General features: G+C 59.1%; 7 protein-coding genes across 7 annotated transcripts; 3 read left to right on the top strand and 4 right to left on the bottom strand.

Annotated features, from left to right (window-relative positions):
* Window positions 1-1,245: 1,245 nt before the first annotated feature.
* Window positions 1,246-1,812, bottom strand: B0H64DRAFT_322969 (uncharacterized protein; the record flags this gene model as incomplete). Its single annotated transcript, XM_062800588.1, has 2 exons — window positions 1,246-1,582; window positions 1,670-1,812. 2 exons carry the CDS (start codon window positions 1,810-1,812, stop codon window positions 1,246-1,248), a joined length of 480 nt encoding a protein of 159 aa, XP_062658728.1.
* Window positions 1,813-3,501: 1,689 nt separating this feature from the next.
* On the bottom strand, window positions 3,502-4,402 carry B0H64DRAFT_441636 (uncharacterized protein; the record flags this gene model as incomplete). The annotated part of the gene is made up of 3 exons (XM_062806585.1): window positions 3,502-3,728; window positions 3,781-4,017; window positions 4,069-4,402. 3 exons carry the CDS (start codon window positions 4,400-4,402, stop codon window positions 3,502-3,504), a joined length of 798 nt encoding a protein of 265 aa, XP_062658727.1.
* A 1,647-nt stretch (window positions 4,403-6,049) lies between these two features.
* B0H64DRAFT_141815 (peptidase S8/S53 domain-containing protein) lies at window positions 6,050-9,317 on the bottom strand. Its single transcript, XM_062798280.1, has 4 exons — window positions 9,264-9,317; window positions 8,861-9,212; window positions 8,451-8,804; window positions 6,050-8,392 (listed from the first exon to the last, which is right to left on the bottom strand). The coding sequence occupies exons 2-4, from the start codon at window positions 8,978-8,980 to the stop codon at window positions 6,176-6,178; spliced, it is 2,691 nt and encodes an 896-aa protein (XP_062658726.1). The 5' UTR covers window positions 8,981-9,212; window positions 9,264-9,317; the 3' UTR covers window positions 6,050-6,175.
* A 1,775-nt stretch (window positions 9,318-11,092) lies between these two features.
* On the top strand, window positions 11,093-12,088 carry B0H64DRAFT_141938 (bola protein). The gene is made up of 2 exons (XM_062798281.1): window positions 11,093-11,135; window positions 11,203-12,088. Exon 2 carries the CDS (start codon window positions 11,241-11,243, stop codon window positions 11,754-11,756), a length of 516 nt encoding a protein of 171 aa, XP_062658725.1. The 5' UTR covers window positions 11,093-11,135; window positions 11,203-11,240; the 3' UTR covers window positions 11,757-12,088.
* A 1,033-nt stretch (window positions 12,089-13,121) lies between these two features.
* Window positions 13,122-13,889, top strand: B0H64DRAFT_441633 (uncharacterized protein; the record flags this gene model as incomplete). Its single annotated transcript, XM_062806584.1, has 3 exons — window positions 13,122-13,557; window positions 13,643-13,724; window positions 13,784-13,889. 3 exons carry the CDS (start codon window positions 13,122-13,124, stop codon window positions 13,887-13,889), a joined length of 624 nt encoding a protein of 207 aa, XP_062658724.1.
* Window positions 13,890-14,977: 1,088 nt separating this feature from the next.
* On the bottom strand, window positions 14,978-16,328 carry B0H64DRAFT_394601 (uncharacterized protein). The gene has a single exon (XM_062803703.1). The coding sequence runs from the start codon at window positions 16,143-16,145 to the stop codon at window positions 15,114-15,116; it is 1,032 nt and encodes a 343-aa protein (XP_062658723.1). The 5' UTR covers window positions 16,146-16,328; the 3' UTR covers window positions 14,978-15,113.
* A 760-nt stretch (window positions 16,329-17,088) lies between these two features.
* On the top strand, window positions 17,089-19,116 carry B0H64DRAFT_340527 (dynactin subunit 4). Its single transcript, XM_062801230.1, has 2 exons — window positions 17,089-17,428; window positions 17,489-19,116. Exons 1-2 carry the CDS (start codon window positions 17,115-17,117, stop codon window positions 19,035-19,037), a joined length of 1,863 nt encoding a protein of 620 aa, XP_062658722.1. The 5' UTR covers window positions 17,089-17,114; the 3' UTR covers window positions 19,038-19,116.
* The last annotated feature ends 17 nt before the right edge of the window (window positions 19,117-19,133 follow it).

The following is a 19,133-nucleotide window of genomic DNA, read 5'->3' as shown; positions in this document are numbered from 1 at the left end:
GCGGAAAGTAGGGGATCTGATATGCCCTAAACCCATGCCTTCAGCGCGGTAACCCAGCCAGGTCGTGTAAAATAACAAGCTTTTCTTTTTTGGACATCCCGCCGATATTGTAGCGAAAAGTAACCCCGTGTACGAAGACGTGAACCCCCCACCACTTGCACACATGCCATTAGCCGTTGTCTCATCCCTCGGTGTCTACCTAACCAGCTTGACTCAACAACACAGAGGGGAGACCACCGAGTGTACATATATAAAATACCCTGTGCATCCTTCCAGTTCCTTAACCCTTCCCCATGGTCAAATAACAAACCACAATGGGCTCAACCACCATCCTCCGCGGCTTCAAAGTCTCTCCCGCCGTCCTCGACGCCTTCCTCGCCGCCAACGGGGTTGACGAAACATACGGCACGCCACCCTTCTATTAACGCCACCCGGACAAGGACGCCATCTCGGCGCATGGGACTGTACGCAGTCTACACGTACGATATCAGGGGCCTGTACACTCCCCAGGAGTTGCTCGACCGCGCCAAGGTCCGTCCCACATCCACTTTGCCGTCTGCTCTCCTGGTCTCCCTGTTGGACGGGAGTACTGCATGTGCGTTTGCTAAACCCACCACGTTGAGCGTAGTCTCTCCAGCACTGTGACCGGTGTGATGCCGTGTTCTTTGATGGTCCGTATCCGCACCTGGCCTTCTTCAAGAGGCAGTTACATCGCCGGGACGCTGATGGGTGTAAGGAAGGCACCAGTCCACTCCCGAACGCATGAAAGGGGTTGACCAGTGGCCTGTATATGTATCTCGCTGTGAGTGACTGGTGTCATTTGTTGCACAAGCGAAGGAAATAAAAAAAGAAAAAGAAAAACAAATTTAACCAGACGGCTTCCAAGTCAGTACCGACATCAGTGATTGGAAGGCGAAGAGACTTGATCAAGTCAAGTTGTTGCAAATCGATTGATAAACTTTGATTGATGCATTATCATTGCTCAGCAACTAGTCATGGTCTAGACTAGTTGATACTGTTCATTAACTTTGCAAGTAGTACATAGGTCGGGCTATTGTAGCGACCAAGTCGGCGCAGTCATATTACATGCAGTGTAAGGTACTAAATCATAACCCCGAAGAGCGCAAAACAATACAAATTGTAGAATCAAGACTTGGTACTAGGTATTACCACCCATGCTAAACCCTCCTCTATAGAATCGTCTATATCTAATCACGACCAAATGAACAACCCAATCCTTCCCAATCACTCGGTCTCCTCAAACTCGGTAATCTCAAACGCCTTCGGCCCCGCGTAGGCGACGTCGTTGTCGAACGGGTTCGCCTCGTCGTTGAGGCGGACCGAGATGTCCTCGGGCGGGATGTCGCGCAGGCCCTTGACGCCGTTGACGGTCACGTTGAGGGAGGCGCCGCTGCCCTCGGCGTGGGACTGGAAGAAGGTCCAGGTGACGGCGCTGTCGTCGCACTTGCCCGCGCCCTCGTACACGTTGGCCAGCCACGTCGCGCCCGAGAAGCCGGCGTCCAGGGAGGCCGTGCAGTGCGCGGCGCCCTCCAGGCCCGGTGCCGAGACGTCGAAGGCGAAGCTGGAAGAGGTGAGGGTTTAGCAACTACATGTACTACAGTACTCGCAAGGACGGCCCGGGGAAGGCAGGTTCAGAGGGAGGACTCACTCGCAGTACCCGCTGTTGTGCCGCTTGCTCGCGGAGAACTCTGCGATCTGGTAGGGTCCGACGGACTGCCGGGTTTGCTGCTGCACGGGGCTGGCGGCGGCCAGGCCGGCGAGGAAGAGGACAGCCGAGGAGAAGGTCTTCATGTTGGCGGTGTTTTGTTGAGTTTGGGTTGGTTTGGCTTTGGCTTTGGTTGGAAGTGCGTTGTTGAACTTGTTGGCGACAAACATGACTTTCTCAACCTGCCGTGTCTTCTTGGTCATTTATACTTTTGACGATTACCCACGGCCCCGGAGGCGATGCCAGCAACCCGGAACAGGATTGTGTCAGATGGCTTGGCGGTCCTCGTATTCCCGACGAATGCAGGATCGACAATGCCTAAAATAACCCACTCGGTGCTGTGGGCGATGCTTAACGGCCAGACGGCGTGACATTGTACCGTGTGACTGGAAAGACCGGACGGGCCGCCTGAACTTGGACGCCCGGTTCCAGCAGTGATCCGCTGAAATACCTCGTGTTTTGTGACGTCGACATCCCACGTAGCATTGCCGTTGGCCAACCAAAGATCCTTTCACTGTGCCTGACAGCCAAACAGAAAGCGGGAATCATCAGCGCTGAATCCTGACGTGGCTGTACATTCAATGTTGGGTAAGCTGATATAAGAGATTGTCCTCAGTGCGTATGCCGTTGAAATTTAAGGAGACACGGTGAGAAGAACAGTACGGATTTTTACAAGTCATAAATAAAATCGTGGGAAGAGGTCGGTGGCGAGCCGTGTCCTCGTGTAGAGTTGGTTCTGAGGCTGGGGATGTGTAATGGTTTGCCATTTTATTGCCTTCTCTGGAAGGAGGGAAAAGGATACTCGTCTGAGTCTGGCAATGCGATGTCAGGTTGACCGTGATTCACCTCGAGGGAGTTTACTATGGTATGACAGGTTGATGAGATGCGGGTCTGGAGTTCTGGTAGATTGCTGCTTGGTCCTTCATATCATATGGACGGACATTGAGATTGATTGGTTCCTTCGAATGCCTTGGGAAAAAAGACGGAACGTTGCATCTGCCTATCGAAGTATCTTGTTCTCCAGGGGCGCCCAAGTTTGAAAACAACCCTGCAGCTGCAAACATCGGGACTGAGTCCGAACACAAGGGTTTCCGACATGGGTCGTATTTCGTACAAATCTGTCAGACATAGCCGAAGGGTCTCTAACCTTTGTGTGAGGTCTCAGCTGTCTTGGTGTACCACGAACCACTCAAGACTCTGACCGTGTGATGTTTCCCACTGAGCATCACTGACAGACTGCGAGGTTGGGGCTGGTGTGACGCCTTCGACGTAGGAGCAGGATTGTTTACGGGCTGATGATGGTGAGTAGGTATTTAACTATGTTGGTTAATTGTCAAATAGTGACTGGGACAAGGCGCTCTAGGTTCAATGGATTTGTAAATGAATCTTATGCGGTTCACGTTTGATGTACAACAGACAGGCTGGCTTGAAGCGTAATGGTACCAAAAGCCTGGACCTGCAACCGGTATCGCATCGAAGCAGAGCTCTCGTCACATGATGTGGAATGGGTAATGGGAACAATCAGAGGAATGGGACAGAGTGAGGCACGGGGCATGTCACGATGTTTGCGATCAGGGAGTCACAGAAGTTGGGAGTCACGACGGGAGGAAACTTTTAGGTGAAGGATTTCATTGGGCACCTAGGATGTTGCAAACTCGCGAGCGGCCTGACATTATACATTAACTAGGTACAGTAGAATGATACACCCCTTTTTCTGTTGTCCCGCGCAGGTCCCCCGGACGCTACGCCTCCATTTTCTCAAATCAACCAGAAGCTTAGAGGCCGAGGAGGGAGAGGACGGGAGCGAGGAGACTGGTGAGGCCGTCGCAGGTGTTGGTGATCTTGCCAGCGCAGTCGGAGATCTCGCCAAGGATGACCTTGAGGTCGACGATGACGGTGAGCTTGGCAACGAGAGCGAGGGCGAAGTCGACAACGGGGGTGGCGATGGAGACGATCAGGCCGAGGCAGAGGTTGAGCTTGGCGCCGATGACGAGGAGGATGTCTGGTTCTGTTAGTGGGTGTTCAGATGACTCGGTTGAAAGAATGGGACTCACCAGCATCGAGGACGACGAGGGCCTTGAGGCAAACCTCAACCTCGGCGATCAGGGCCTGGACGCGGACAACCAGGTCAAGGACGACCTCGAGGTCGGCGGCGACGACGACATCGGCGTCGATGACCAGGCCATCGAGGGTGGGGACGCAGTCCTGGAGTTCCTGGAGGTTGAGCTCGAGGTCGACGATAACCTTGAGGAGGGCCTGGGCGTCGATCTTGGCGTCGGCAACGATGGAGGCTAGGAGTCATGGTTAGCAGGAGCTTTCATGGAATCGCGGTCAAAGCTTACCAATCAGGTCGAGGTTGGCGTGGACCTTGGCCTCGACGTCGATGACAGCGGTGACAAGGGTCTCGACGACAACGACGACATCACCGGCACCGGCGCTGACCTCATCGCCACCGGCGTTGGACTCATCGTCACCGGTCGAAGGGTGGTTCTTGATGGGGGTCTTGATGCCGTTCGCGTTGCACGCGCCGGGCAGGTCGACGGGGGGGACCTCGACGCCAGACTTGTCGTTGCCGCTGCACGGGCAGGGAGTCGGGACGGTGCGGGCCTCGAGGACGGGGACGGCCATGGCAGAGCCAACGGCGAAGGCGGCGAGAGCGGTGCTGAAGAACTTCATTTTGATGGTTGGAGAATAAAAAGGTAGTCTTAAAAGAGTGACTGTGGTCTGGTAATTAAGTAGTAAGAGGTAGGTGTAAATGAAGGACTGACTGAGCTGATGATGAGCGTGGTGGTGAGAAGATTGTCCAAACGACGGGAGACGACGCAGTATTAATACCCGTCGACGACTGACCTCCTCCGGCTGTCAATGTCCTCGCCCTGACACTGCTGCATGGTGATGGCCGCCCACCCATCTCCGCCTGGCCGGGGCCGGCATGCATTGCCGGGGAGTTTTCCTGGCCTCCAGGCATATTCAATATTGCCCCTCCAACTTGGCCGGGGGTATTCTCTCCGCTCTGAGCATGGTGTTGCACGCAGATCCCAATAGCTTGCACCGGGCTCCACGTACCCGGGTGATCGCCAGCCCTATGACTCGAAGCGGTAACCTGGTTGCACCGCCGTTGGGCGAGCTGGGCATGCTGGGCGTGCTGTGCGTTGGACATGGTCTGTGGCGTTTTCCCTGCGTTGGCAAAGGCGACGCCGTGCGTTTGATAGCGCTCGACTAACTAAGAGCCAGCTTTCTTTTTTTTTTCCCTTCCTTTTCTGCACTTTCCCAGCCTGGCCCCTCTGGATCCCGCCTCGCCGGCAAGAGAGAGCTTGTTGTGCATCAAGGACAGTGTGACAGTGTATCTGAGCAGTCAAATGTGCCCAGGTGCCAAGGGGGGTGGTTAGCGCCGATCATTCTTAAGCTTCGGCAGTCTTGTGCCTGGAACCCTGCGCAGTGGAGGCCTGATATGGCAACTTCCGCTGTCATTCACCCCTGGTTCAAGGTTATGTCGTTGGTTATGAAACCAGCCGGGTTCGCAGCTGGGCCTCAACACCAACCGTTGTGCTCGTGCGACGCAAACAGGCACGGGTTGGGAAAGGTTTTCCCATGGGTCTCCATCACGATCGGCGGTCCAACGCAGGAACCAGATGCAAGCCACCACGCAACGGTTCGGATTGGGGGAGCACAACTGCGGGCCACAAATGGGTGCCCTTCCTTGCGTGCGGCTGAAGGACGGTGCCAAACAAAAAGCAAACGCGTTGTCTTGGAATTCCTTCGTTGTGCTCTGCCAACGTCTGTGTCTTAGACACTCGACGTTGTGGTCTGGACTTGGGTCGAAAAGCAATGTCTCACCGCTTGGAATAATCGATACAAGCGATAAGAAGGAAGGGGGCCATCATTTGCCCCTTTCCCCACAAACCACACCGTCGAGCTGCGATCGCTGTTGACAGCGGCTTTTGCTCCTGGATCCCCCACACCTTGCTTGTCGCGTGCCGCAGGGTTTCCCTGTTTTTGCGAGTCACCACCGTCCAGTTCAGGTGACAGTGACCAGGGAGTGCAGGGTTGCCAGAAATGGAAACCCAAGGCTCTGGGTTTGGGACCCAACCACTGTCGATCCCCTCTCGCCGGCGGATGTCGGGGGTTTCGGGTCTGTCATTTGTGCATGCCGACCCCTATCCGGCGCTGCGATAATATCCAACCTCATTTCACGTGGCCCTCAACCCCCCGAGCGAGGCGAGTCGCCGCTCATCCGGCTGCAAGCTGGGAAATGGGCATGCCCCCCTGAAGAACCGAGATCACCCGTCAAACATGTCAAAAGGAGTCACCGCCAAAACACGCCAAGTGCTCGTATCACGCTCTATTGCCATCTACGCTCTGGTCCACTCCACAAATAAACCTGCGTTCCCTGGCAACGTGCCATCAGCCGCCTCAACGCCTCAACATTCCACCTCGCTAACTAGTGAGTTAGCACCCTTCATCCTGCCTCCTCACCTTGCCCAAAGGGTCAGGCAGGTACTGGATCCTGAAGTCGACCGTCTCGGCGGCGTCGTACTCGGTGGCCACGTCGCGGTCGCCAAAGATGCGCAGGGCCTTGACGGCGAACCGGTACCGCCCCGCGGGCGCGTAGGTGCCGTCGTCGAGCTTGCCGTCCCACCGGTACTCGAACCGGCCGCGCGGGTTCCACAGCGCGGGCAGGCCCTCGGGCTGGCCGATGGTCTTGGTTCCGAAGACGGTGCCGGCCACGCGCGCCGCCGCCGTGCAGTTGCTGAGGGGGACGACGTCGGCGCGCAGGACCGCGGAGCCCATGGCCAGCATGACGACCAGCTTGGGCAGCTCGGTGCGGTTGCCGTAGGACGGGTCGTTGGAGAAGCCCCGGGGCGGGAGCACGAATGTGGAGTTGGCGGGCACGGGCGAGTTGCTCTGGTCGCGGGAGGCGCTGACGCGGGCGCCTTGGGGGTCGAGGACCACGGCCGAGTGCATGCTGCCCGCCACGCCGAGGTAGGGGAGCGAGAGCGCCGAGCTGTCGGATCCGTTGATGGCAATGTAGCCCGAGTAGACCGGTAGCCGCTTCACGTTCACGCCCTTGGGAGCGGTCGCCGTCACGGTGATGATCTTGCGCTGGCCGGCGGGGATGGTGAAGTTGTTGGGGCTGAACGCGAGGGACGCAAAGTCGGCCGTCAGCTCGTTCGGGAATGCCGAGGGGCTGATGGAGGTCTCGTCGCTGAAGGTGTAGGCCGTGGCCGCGCCGATGTTGCTCAGCGAGTAGGTCACCGCCTTTTCGCCCGTGTTGGAGATGCTAAAGTTCTGCACGGGGCTGAAGTTGTCCGTGTCGTTGAACGAGAGGCTCGACACGCTGAGGAGGGTCGTCGCGTGGGCGGCGTCCCAGGCCTGGAGCAGGCCGGCTCCCTGTTGCGCCACGGGGGCGAGCACTGGCAGAGACCTACCTTGCAGCCGGAATACGTTGGGGCGTGCGGTGGCGGACAAGAGATTCTCGAGCGTCTTGGGGTCCTTGGTGCCGCGGCTGTTGATGAGCAGCGCGTAGACGGCCGCGGCCATGGGGCACGCCATCGAGGTCCCGGAGAGCACGCCGTACGAACCGAGAGCCCGGGGGTAGGTCGACAAGATCAGGCCGCCGGGGGCCGAGAACTGGGGCTTCACCTCGAGTTCGTACGTGGGGCCCCAGCTGGTGAAGTCGCTCAGGAACCCTCCCGTCAGGGCGTTCTCGGAGTAGCTGAGGAACGAGCCGGCCTTGAGGGGATCCGTGATGTGCACCACCACCTCCGATCCGGCCTCGAGGGCGCGGACCCAGGTCTCGCCTTGCTGGGGTGTGACCATGGCGACGCCGGTGATGCCCTCCACGCTTGCCGCCACGCTGACGGTCCCGTCCACGTTGTTGTAGAAGATGACGTACTTGGCTCCCTTTTCCGCGGCATAGGCTGCCTTGTCCACAAACGCGCACGTGCCGCGGCGGACGAGCACAATGTAGCCAGAAAGATCGGGGGTCGACTCGGGGTAGGGCTCGCACCCGTTGGCCGGGTCGCTCGTGTCGAAGCCGACGGACCACAGAGGGAGGCGGACATCATCCCAGACGCCCGGCTCACCAGCGGTGTACCCGAAGAAATCCGATGTCCCGTTGATCGCGAAGGAGGCGTTGCTGAGCAGCGCAGGCGTGGCCGTGTTGTCGACAGACGCGATGGCGGTGACCTTCTTGCCGTTGGCAGCGGTGGACGCGTAAAAGATGCCCGCCGCGCCGTCGTTGCCGGCCGAGACCACGCAGGGCACGCCGTTCTCGACGATGCGGGAGACGACCGCAGCCCACGGGTCCTCGCTCCAGCCAGACGCGCCGCCGATCGAAGCCGTGATGATGTCGCTGCCGTCCTCGTAAGCCATGTTGTAGGCGGCGATCAGGATGTCGTTGCCGACGTCGCCGGTGCAGCCGAAGACGCGGTAGGACCCAAGCGTGACGTCCTGGGCGGCTCCGATAATGCCGTACGGGTTGTCTGCCTGGGCCGCAATGATGCCGGCGACGTGGGTGCCGTGGCCATTGCAGTTATCGAGCGGGTCCGCGTCCGGGGTCGGCGTGTTGCCGCCGTTGAAGTCGTCGCCAACCAAGTCAGTGCCGTACGAGACCAGGCAGCCCTCGCCGAAGCAGCCACCGAGGGCAGGGTGGAGGTAGTCGGTCTGTTCCGTCAGTGACACGTCCGGCACGCGCTGGAATGCGCCACCCCGCCTGACTTACACCCGTATCAATAATGCCAATTTTGACGCCCTTGCCGGTGACACCACTGTCCCTGAACTTGTTCACCTGTGTCATCAGGTGGGTGGTGAACGTGTCGTTACCCTCCTCCTGCCGCTTGGCCAGAACGGCCTCGACGGCATCGCTGCCTGTGGAATGAACGACGTGGTGCGGTACGGGATAACGCCGGACCGGGTAGACGCCCTTGATCTTTGGCATGGTGGCCACCTTGGCGATCATCCTGTCCGCATTTTTGGTGTCCTTGAACTGGATAGACGCGCCCTTGAACAGCTTGAAGCGGAGGTCCTTGCGGAGCGACGCTTTGCCTCCTAGGTTGCTAACGAACGCATTGGAGTCCTGGTAGGTCAGCACGCCGCGCCGAGCGACCTAGGCATAGAGGGGCAGCTACCCACCTGATCCTCTTCGTACTCGACGATGTAGGCACCTGGGACGATGGAAGGCGTGCTCGGAGTCACGGCCCGGGCAACGGCCGTGACGGCCAGAAGCACGGTGGCCAAGTCGAGGCGGACCATGGTGCTTGCCGCGTGGGACTCGGATTCGGTGGGGACCGTACGGGGAGGGGAGCGGAACCTCAAGTGAGTGACGAGGACCTACGCAGTTGGTGAGTGAAAAGAAAGGCACTCGACACTAACTACGGTCCATAACTCGGCCAAGAGGCATCGCGAGGCCGATCTGGCGCCATGATGGCACTTATATGTAGCCCCGTTTGCTCGCGGGAGCGGGAGGGTTCAGGGGGTTGTCTCGCTTCCCCACGCGTCAGCCAGCCCGTCAGGGCGAGGTTGCGGCCGAATTTACCCAAATTCTTATCACCGGCGCAATTGGGGTTCGCCATTGGGCAAAGTTGAGCAGATTGTCCCACAGCGGCCTTGCTCGAGAAGGCAGGTCGGCCATGTCGCAACCGTGGAATGCGACCTCGTCGGGCATGAGATCTCTCGCCAAGCGGTCTTTAATTTGTGTAGCCGTGGCCCACGGTACTTGTCCTTGAACCACAGCCGCGAGAGAAGTGCGGTACCACGGCATCGCACGGGTGCTGATGCGCGGAGCGGGCGGGCTGACCCCCCTGCGCCTGGATGATCCGAATTAGGCTGAGCTTGGCAGGTCAGCTCCCTTCGGGGATGGTGCCCTTGGACGCTCGTTAACTTTGGGCTCCCAAGAGCGGAAGAAGCTGGGTCCGAATAGTTATTGTGAGAGAGCTCTTCCTCCAGTCTTCTCTTTCCGATCTCGGCTTCTGCTCGTGGTCCTTGGAAACGGTGTGAGGACTCTGTTCGGTAATCCGTGAAACTACCGCGAACCCCTGTCGTTCAAGAGCCGACGGCGCGTCTCCAGCCAAGCGAGCCTGGCCGGGGTGAATGCCGACGATCCATGGCGTCAGCGACGGGTTGAACACTCCGTGTGAGTGTCCTCTCTCGCAGCTGTGCGGTCTCGGAAGGAGACACGGAGACAAGGCAGCCCGCATCTCGTCGTGTGTTTCTGGTGCCTTGCAGGATGCCACGAGACTCATCGACGCGTTCCTGCAGGGAGATGTCACCTTCCTGGCGGAGGCTCCCCGCACCGCCCCTCCCCTTGGATGATCGCCAGGGCCGATGGGGCCGCCTCCAGGGCTCACCCCGGGCTTTTAAAGCCAAACCATCGTTGTGGTCGTGCGACATGCTGAGGAAGGGTCGTGGAGCGAGGCACGTGCAAGGTTTGATCTGGTGCGAAGCGGTTGGGCAACACCAACTGTGTAGGTAGTTATCGAGTTAGTTAACCATCTATCCGGGAAGCGCATGTTTTCTGCTGTGCAACACTCCATCCGGAACGCCACGCATCACAAACTATTGTGTACCGTAGAGAAGCCAGAAAGAAGCTTGGGTCGAGAGATCGGCTCGGCAGCGGATGCCGTGTTCCTGATGAGCCGGCCGCAAAAATGCCGACACCAAACTTTATGGTCATTTCCAGGCTGCAGCGCCTAAATGGTGGCTCTGCTGTTGCTGCTGCCCGCCGATGCAGCAGAGCACATAAAATCCTTCCGGACGCGGCTCTCCGCGTGTTGCAGCTGCATCGGGGAGATTTCTCGTCTCGCAAACATTCCACGTAGGGTCCTTTGCAAGTCGCCAGCCGTCTTGGGTTCCACGAGAGAAACCCCGGGCGCAACTACATAGAGGCGGCCCAACTTAAACGACGGGTCTGGACTCTCTCCCGAAAGCCCATCGCCCGGAAAGGTATCTGAGGAAACTCACGCGCCATGGAACCACGCGGGCGTTTGGGGGAACACGAGTGGCCTGTTCGAATGTTTGCGATTTACTTGGTAGGAAATACTCCATGATACCCACCCGCGAGGCTGGATCGCAACCCCCCCTCCTCGGACGTCAACTACCCTGAGCGAGCTGTTGCTGCGAGTTTTCTCGATGCGAATTTCGGAGTCCAGATTTGGCGTTTCACTGTTGCAGCTTGTTTGGCGGGCTCGCGGCTTTGGGACGATGGCATGGGCCAAGAGATTCTCGAGATGCGATGTGGATTTCCCCCACAAAGTGGCGCTACTGAGCCAATCACCTGCTGCCTGATTGTCAACCCGGCCCACGGCTTCCAACTTTTTGTGCTGGGCTCGGATTGATGGAGAGTCCGGACCGCCTTAACGGTTGAGCATCGCGAAAGCCGACCTACCGAGATCACGACCTTTTTCGTCCTGTAAGAACTTGCTTTCCGACGCCGTCCGTCGTACCCGCATCAATCGCAGCTGGGCACTGACGTACAGCTCTGACAGATCCGTGAATTGCATCTAATTACCCGACCATGGTCTGCCGAGCCTGTCTGCGAGCCCGGGGTGCCGGGAGTGTCTTCCCCTCCGAAGCTCTTCTCGCGCCAGGGTTAATACGGACGGCGCAAAGACGGTCGCTCTCAACGGCCGCCCCGGGTCTGCAGTTGGCAACCGTGGCCCCTCGCGTCTCTCGGGCTCAGCTTCACCAACAGCGGCCCCAACGCCAGCTCTTCTCCACGTCCGCCCCCACTGCTTCCGCCGCGACGGAACCACAAGAACCTGCGGCCGCTTCTCCTGCCGCCCCAGAAAAGCCGACATATCTCTCCGAAGGCGAATCCCAGATCTGGGACATACTGCTGGCTGAGTTTGCGCCCACGCAGCTCGTGGTACAAGACATCTCCGGAGGCTGCGGGTCCATGTATGGCATCGAGGTCAGCTCGGAGAAGTTTCGCGGCTTGAACATGCTCAAGCAGCAGCGCCTCGTCAATGCGGCGCTGGGGGACCTGATGAAGGAGTGGCATGGTGTTCAGCTGAAGACGAGGGTGCCGTAAGAGAGAGACAACTTCATGCCCCCAGGTTTCTTCAACATCGGGAAGGCGTATGGCGTTGATAGAAGGACCATAATCTGTTCACCGTGAACAGTCGGAATTGGTGATGTTTGTTTTATCACTGGGAGCGATTCTCGCAAGGAGACGACACACGACACGCTCCTCGAACTTCAGTCTCAACTCCAGGTTACTCCACTCCGATCAACATACACAGTATTTGGCGGTTCCGTCGCCCTCTTTCGCCGTGCTTGGGAACCTCATAGGCATGCTCCCCGTGCGTCGCAGCATGTTTGTTAGCCTGTGTGACGCCACCGCGAGCTTTGTCCTTTTATTTCACCGTAGCCAGCCTGTATCAACCCCTTATCATTCCGTGGTCGTGAGTGCTGCCAGGAGCCGAATACACCACTCGCATCAGCCGATGTGGCGGGCGCGGTTCCTGTTCCTTGGCGCATGGATATTCGTTTCGGATCGCTGGAACCATCACGCAGCTTGTGGCCGTGGCTTAATCGGCCCTGTGCGACCGCCCACGCCATGCTCACATGGCGGCTTGTCGTTCAATTCCCAAGTCACCGGTTTCCCCGGCGTTCCATGAGAAATGCTGCCAGGTTAAACTCTCTAGACGCGGCAGGCACCCGGCCACCACAACGGCTTCTCTCTCCTTGATCGATGGCCTGGACGATGTCACTTGCACAGTCAATTTTCTTTGCATGGGGGTCTCAGTGTCCTTGGAGACAGGAGTTGGGCGAACGTTATCCTAACGGGTGTCCGTCTTCCCGGGCATCCCCCGGCGACAAAAAGCCCGGAACTTTCGACCTGATTCGCGGCGCCCGGGCACGGCGCTTCGTGGACAAAAAAAGCCGAACTCCAAGCGCATATGTCGATAATGGAAACCCCGAGTCCCCGACTGTAGGAACACAACGAAAGCTATTCTGAAGCCCAGAGAACCTTTATTTGCCCCATTTACTTTTTCTTTTACCATTGTTCTGTTATTCGATTTATTCTTCTCACTTACCTTTATTTTGAGTTCGGCTTTTTTTGGCCAGAGGGTGCACGGGGAGTCGTTCCGAACCAAGGACAAGGATTGCGATCTGAGCTTTTGACCAGTCACCACCAATCCAAGCCGGGGAAGCGGGGGTGAATGTCACCACCCAGGCTGAAGGTGTGGCAACCGGTCGGAACTGGACATGGTCTCACATCTTGACGTTGCCCCGGTCGCGTCCTCGGATCCTCTGACTTACAGCGAACAAGAGACCCTCTCACCGTAGCCTCTTTACCAGCAACATCGAATTAACTAGGTACTGCCCAAACCACCAACTGCTACCCACACCCAATCGGTCACCGCCCTCCGGCAAGCTGCAACCCTCCACCATGGCCCCGCGCAGCAACCCCGCCGTCGCCTCCCCCACAGGGTGGTCGCACACGCCGTCGACGGCGACGCTCCTCTGGATGGGCGTCTCGCTGCCGCTGGTCGCGTGGGACACGGCCTACATGCTGCTGCGGCCGCACACGATGCCCGGCGGGTGGCTGCACGAGCCGCTGTGGGTGCCGTACGCGCTCTACGGCGAGGTCGACCACATGTACGGCTTCAAGCAGTGGAACCTCGGCAACCCCTTCGCCGCCACCCAGAGCCTGATGAACCTCGCCGAGACCCTGCTGTACCTGGCCTACCTGGCGCTGTGGTATGCCTACGGCAGCACGCCGGCCTCCGGGGCGAGGCGCGCGGTGGGTGGGCGCGTCGGGGCGCTGGCGGTGTTGTTGGGTTTTAGCGCTGCCGTTATGACGGTTAGCAAGACGGTGTTGTACTGTGAGTTTGTTTCCTCCTGTCTGGCCTTTGTGTGTTTGTTGGTATGTGGCAGGGCTCAGCTGACTCGGGTTGGCTACTCACGTAGGGCTGCTTGAGTATTGCTCTGGGTTCGACAACATCGGCCAGAACGACGCCTCAACCCTCTTCTTTCTGTGGATTATCCCAAAGTAAGTCCCGACCTTTTGTAGGCGCCGCAAAGTAGGCTCGCAGGCTAAGATGTGTATAGTGGTGCATGGATCGTTGCGCCTCTGGTTTTCATGATCTTCGGCATGGGTGAAGAAATCATCACGGGGTTGACGCAAGAAACAAACTCGGCAAAAAAGCAGAATTGAAGACATGTATTGCCTTGGGTAAGGTACATACCTAGGTAGTTGTGCACGGCAGTGACGGCACGAAGTCCCTCGGGTCCCCGAGTAGGTACCTAGGCATTCTATCTGTACGGTTCTCCCCCTTCCCCAACTTGTCATTGGGATTGTCAATGTGCATCTGACGACAACTTCACAGTCAATTAGATCGAACAATTTTGCACGAAAAAAACAACCGTACCCAGTATCAATTTAATCAGTTCCCATCCCAACCGCCACCCTGTTCCCTTAATCTTGAACCCCGTCTTGGGCTCCATTTGCGCCAGGTCTTTTCTCCAAGTCCTCACCGCACTCCCCGGCGTCTTCCTCCTCCTCCTCTTCTTCCTCCTCCTCCTCTTCTTCCTCCTCTTCTTCGTTGGGCAGCATGTCAATCACCACCTCTATGGGTGCTTGCATCTCAGGAACGCCCCAATCGCCGGCTGGCTTCATGAAATCACCCCAGGCGCGAAGAGACGGGGTCACGACGAGGTCCACTGGGTAGCCTTCTTGGTAGCGCGGATCCCAGTTGACAAAGTGTGGCTTGACTTCCTTCCGCCTTTTGTAAAGGAAGCCGTGTGCTCGGCCTGTCTCCGGGTCCGTGAAGCTAAATTCCCAGTTTCCTTGGCCGCAATGTATATACCTGCCGCCCTGTTAACCACGAACGCTCCCCGCAGAGGCCGGGAAGACAACATACCAGTCCAGACGGATTGCTTCCTCGGCAAGCTCGTTGACGTCCCTGTCTAGAGTCTTCCATCGGACTCCATTCTTGACCGGCCGGAGCCAGCGGCCCAGCTTCTGGCGGAGAAGCCCAGTCACGGATTCGAGGTTATAGCGACACCTTCTGCCGCCGCGGGCCGACCTCAGAAGCTCCACTGTCAAAGTGCGCCAGAGCAAGTGCCGGTTCTTGAGACGGTCCGCCACCACCGTTCGCCAAAGGGGATTGACATGGGGGGCCTCCCGTTGGTCCGCTCTCAGGGCGTCGGGCGTCAGGTCGGTGAGAGCTGAGCAAATGCCATCCATGCGTTAAGAACAGCCGTGGCGGCAAGCGGGGGATGGCGGGGTGGGGGGGGGGGGGGTTGTACTCACACTGTATCACGCGTAGGAGCTCCCGATACGACTTCCAGTGTGGTTGGTCGCCTGGTCCATCGACGATGTCGTCAACGACGATCCGCCACAGCCACCCCTGAAAGATAACTGGAGCAGGTTCGTTCGTCAGCCGCCGCCTCCGAAAGAACAATTCCGGGAATTTGACCTACTTTCTGCCCCCCCTGAAGTCTCCAGGTACCCCTTGGCCTTTGGCGCCCAGGCCTTGAGCATGTCTTGAGTTTCGACGTCGAGCGTCACCCATTCTACAGCCTCGGCCATGGACTTGGCAAGGGCGAGAATGCGGTTACGCAACTTGTCGAAGCACGTGCCGACAGCATCATGGTTCCAAGGGTTGCTAAAGCCGGTGAGTACGCCATCGTTCCATGAGTTGAGGCCAATCCGGGCCGTTTTTTTGTCCTGCTCCTTGTTAAGGCGGAGGACGGGTCCTTTGCCCCCACAGAACTCATTGTATTCCTGTTTATCCAGGAGGATTGGGCCGTTGTCGTTGTCGTTGTCGTTGGCCTCGCTGGGTACGGCGGCGTCAGGTGGTGCAGCGGCATCAGGTCGGGAAGAGGGTCTCTCCGTGATCATGTCCTCATCGTTGTCGGCCGTGCCGGGCACAGCGGTATTAGGCGGCGCAGCAGTATCAAGTGTGGCAGCAGCATCAGGCGGTACGGCGGCATCAGGGTGGGAAGAGGATCCCTCCGTGATGATGTCCTCGTTGCTATCGGCTGTGCCGGGTACAGCGGCATCAGGTAGTACGGCGGCATCAGATAGGGGAGAGGAACGTTCCGTTACAACGTCCTCGTTGATATCGACTGTACCGGGCGCAGCGGCGTCGAGTGGTGGGGCGGCATTGGGTTGGGAAGAGGATCCCTCTGTGATCATGACTTCGACGCTGTCGGCCGTGCCGGGTCTGGCATCTGGTAGGGGAGTATTCGGTGGGCCGGGTATTGCTGCCGGGTGCTGTGTCTTCTTTTTCGAGGATGACGCCTTGCGCTTGGCCGACGGAGCCTGGCGGCCACGACTCCCCCGTTTCCTAGAGCCTTTGGGCTTCCTGGCCATTGCCGGTGTGTTTGGGGACGCGGCAGCGAGACTCGGGCCTGGGGTTCTCGTGGCGTTGTAGTTCCAAGGCAACAATGGTTGCGGCATGGTCATGCAGCGACACAGACGGATAATAACAGGCTAACATGGGAGCCACGACAAACAAAGGGGTCCCCCGCCTCCAAAGGAGCGGCTGGAATCTGAGCCATGCTAGCCAATGGGAGGAGTTCTTTTTCACTCAAAGCAAACGAAAGTGACCAACACAGCTCTAGCGACTTCTATTATTTACTTTGAACGCTTTCCCCGCCCGTGTCCGGAGATATCTCTTCGTTACGAATGCTCCCACAGCTTACACGCCGGCACATCATGATGATGGACTCAACTTCGTCTCCACGCCCGGAAAAGAAGAAGTTGAAGGTTGCGGCTTACCATCGGTATAGACTTTGGCGCGACGTGAACCCCCTTCTTCTCCATTATTTTGGACTCCTAGTTTCGCCAACTGACTTTGACGGAGGTAGATCAACGGGGGCATGCGTCAGGTTTAGCGGAGAATTCTCTTCGAGGCCCGAGATGAACATTAACAGCTGGCCTAAACAATTTGGCAGTCGGTCGACCGGTAGCAGCAAGACACACACACGGCTCGCCACGGGCGGGCTCGGGGAAGACACTACCTAGCCAGCCAGTTCGCTGGGCCTCCAGGCATCCGATGACTGGATTGGATCACAATGCAGTGTTCAAGTTGTTGACAACGGGCAGAGCACCTCATTCTTTACCTCTTTTTTGCACTTGGTGCTTTTTCTTAGAGGAGCCCCCCCGCCTCCAAAGACAACCCGGGAGACTTTAGACAGAACTCCAAGACTGTGTAGACGACCTGCCTAATAAAACGACATGACTTGCCCCCTTGAGCTTGCGTGCTTGCGTGACGTTTGGAGCAGACAGGGTTAGGGTCGATAAAGTGCAGTGGCAGAGTGGGAGCGGGCGCGTTGAATGAGGGACGGAATACTTGGCGCGTCAAGCTCCCACTTTCTCGATCGTTGGCATACGGCATACCCCCCCCCCACCCCCCAACAATGTAGAGTCGCGATGGCAGCGCTGACTCCATACACGTATATCCAATGTCCATGCTCGGATTTCTCGACGCTCGGCCGGCCATCAGACCCTAACCCACCGACGGGCACCGAGGCCGAGGTCGACGACGACGGCGACGACGACCGCACCTTTGACCCCCGTGCCCCGCGTGCAAACTACAGCCTCTACCCACTCGAGTACCTACTGTACTGCGAAGACTGCCACCAGATCCGATGCCCCCGTTGTATTGCCGAGGAGATTGTGACCTACTACTGCCCAAATTGCCTGTTTGAGGTGCCGAGCAGCAACCTCAAGAGCGAAGGGAACAGGTCAGTCCCGTCGCCTTTCGTCCTGGTCGTCGGCCGACTAGCTAACGAGCCGCTTTTCAGATGCACCCGCAGCTGCTTTCAGTGCCCAGTATGCATCGGCCCGCTCGCAGTGACGAGCGTCGAGACGAAACCCGACCCGAGCCTGCTGGCCGCCCCGGACAACGCCGCCGCCCCCCACGCCGGCCCGTACGCACTGACCTGCTCCTACTGCGCCTGGAGCTCGGCCGAGGTAGGCATCCAATTCGAGAAGCAGAACGGCATACACGCCCAGCTGGCCAAGCTGCGGAACGGGGGCGCGACGAGGTTGACGGCCAAGGAGCGGAAAGAGCGGCGTAAGGATCCGTCCTACCGTTCCCAGCACACAACGGAGGGCCCAGGCGCACCGCACGAGACGGAGGACCTGGACCTCGAGACGCAGTTTGCCAACCTAAAGGCATTCCACCAGGGCCAGCTCGTGGACCCCAACTCGGCCGACACCGGGCTCACGGCCCTGGGCGACCTCGGCTTCTCCTCCCCGACCTCGCTCTCGCGCATCATGAGCATCTACACCGGCGGCAGCTTACAAGACAAGAAGGCCAAGTCGCGGGTCGGCGCCATGCGGGAAGCGCTGGACGCCAACGAGGGCTTCCAGGTGGCCAGGCTAGACGAGTCGGCCGCCATCGAGGCGCTGCGGTCCGAGGGCCACGACGGCACCGCGTCGGCCGCCCAGCTCGCCGACCAGCCCCCGAACCTCGGCGAGGGCCACCTCCACGGCCGCGGCCGCTTCACGCCGGGGCTCCGCCCGATCCCCTACCTCCTGCGCACCAAGCGCTCCAAGCGCTGCCCCGTCTGCCGGCACATCATCAGCAAGCCCGAGGCCAAGGTGCAGGCCACGCGCTTCCGCATCCGCCTGGTCGCGGGCAGCTACATCCCCAGCATCGCCATCCGGCCCCTGGCCCTCGGTAGCGGCAGCGGCAGCGGCGGCGGCGGCACCTCCGCCTCCGGGCCCGCCGTCCCGGGCGCCCTGCTCGAGCCGCTGCGGCCCGCGCACTACCTGCTGACCTTCAAGAACCCCATCTTCGAGACCATCAAGGTCACGCTCGGCGCCCCGGCAAAGACCCCGGGCCGCCTCGCCAGCAAGGTGACGGTGCTGTGCCCGGACTTTGAGATCGACGCCAACACGGACGTGTGGGACGAGGCGCTCAACCAGGGCGGGGCCGGCGGTGGCGGTGGTGCTGGTGGTGCTGGTGGTGGTGGTGGTGGCGAACGAGAGAGGCGGCGGCGGAGGGGCGAGGACGGGGCCGCCGGTGGTGGTGGTGGTGGTGGTGGTAGCCAGAGCAACATCAACCACCAGAACCAGCTGGAGGTGGGCAAGATCTGGGAGCGCGGCCGGAACTGGGTCAGCATCGTGGTCGAGGTGGTGCCGGCGTCGCTGCGCCTCGAGCCGGGGGACGCGCCGCTGACCGAGGACGAGGATATCCTGGAAATACCCATGTTTGTGCGCGTCGAGTGGGAGGGCGAGGCCGGCGGGGACGAGGTCGGCTCTGTTGCTACGAGGGACAGGGAGGCGAGGGAGAAGCGCGAGCTGGCCTACTGGTGCGTGCTGGGGCTGGGGCGCATCCGGCCGTAGTGCTGCTGTGTGGAGTTGGGATGCTATACGTAGGGCTAGAGTAAAGTTTAGATACCCCAAAAGTCATGTTGGCATCGCATGGTCTCGCATTTCAAG

Source organism: Chaetomium fimeti, assembly GCF_033439085.1.
Source record: "Chaetomium fimeti strain CBS 168.71 chromosome Unknown B0H64scaffold_4, whole genome shotgun sequence".
NCBI classification, from domain to species: domain Eukaryota; kingdom Fungi; phylum Ascomycota; class Sordariomycetes; order Sordariales; family Chaetomiaceae; genus Chaetomium; species Chaetomium fimeti.
Note: the sequence above shows the minus strand (reverse complement) of the source record. Positions and strands in the feature narration are given on the sequence as shown.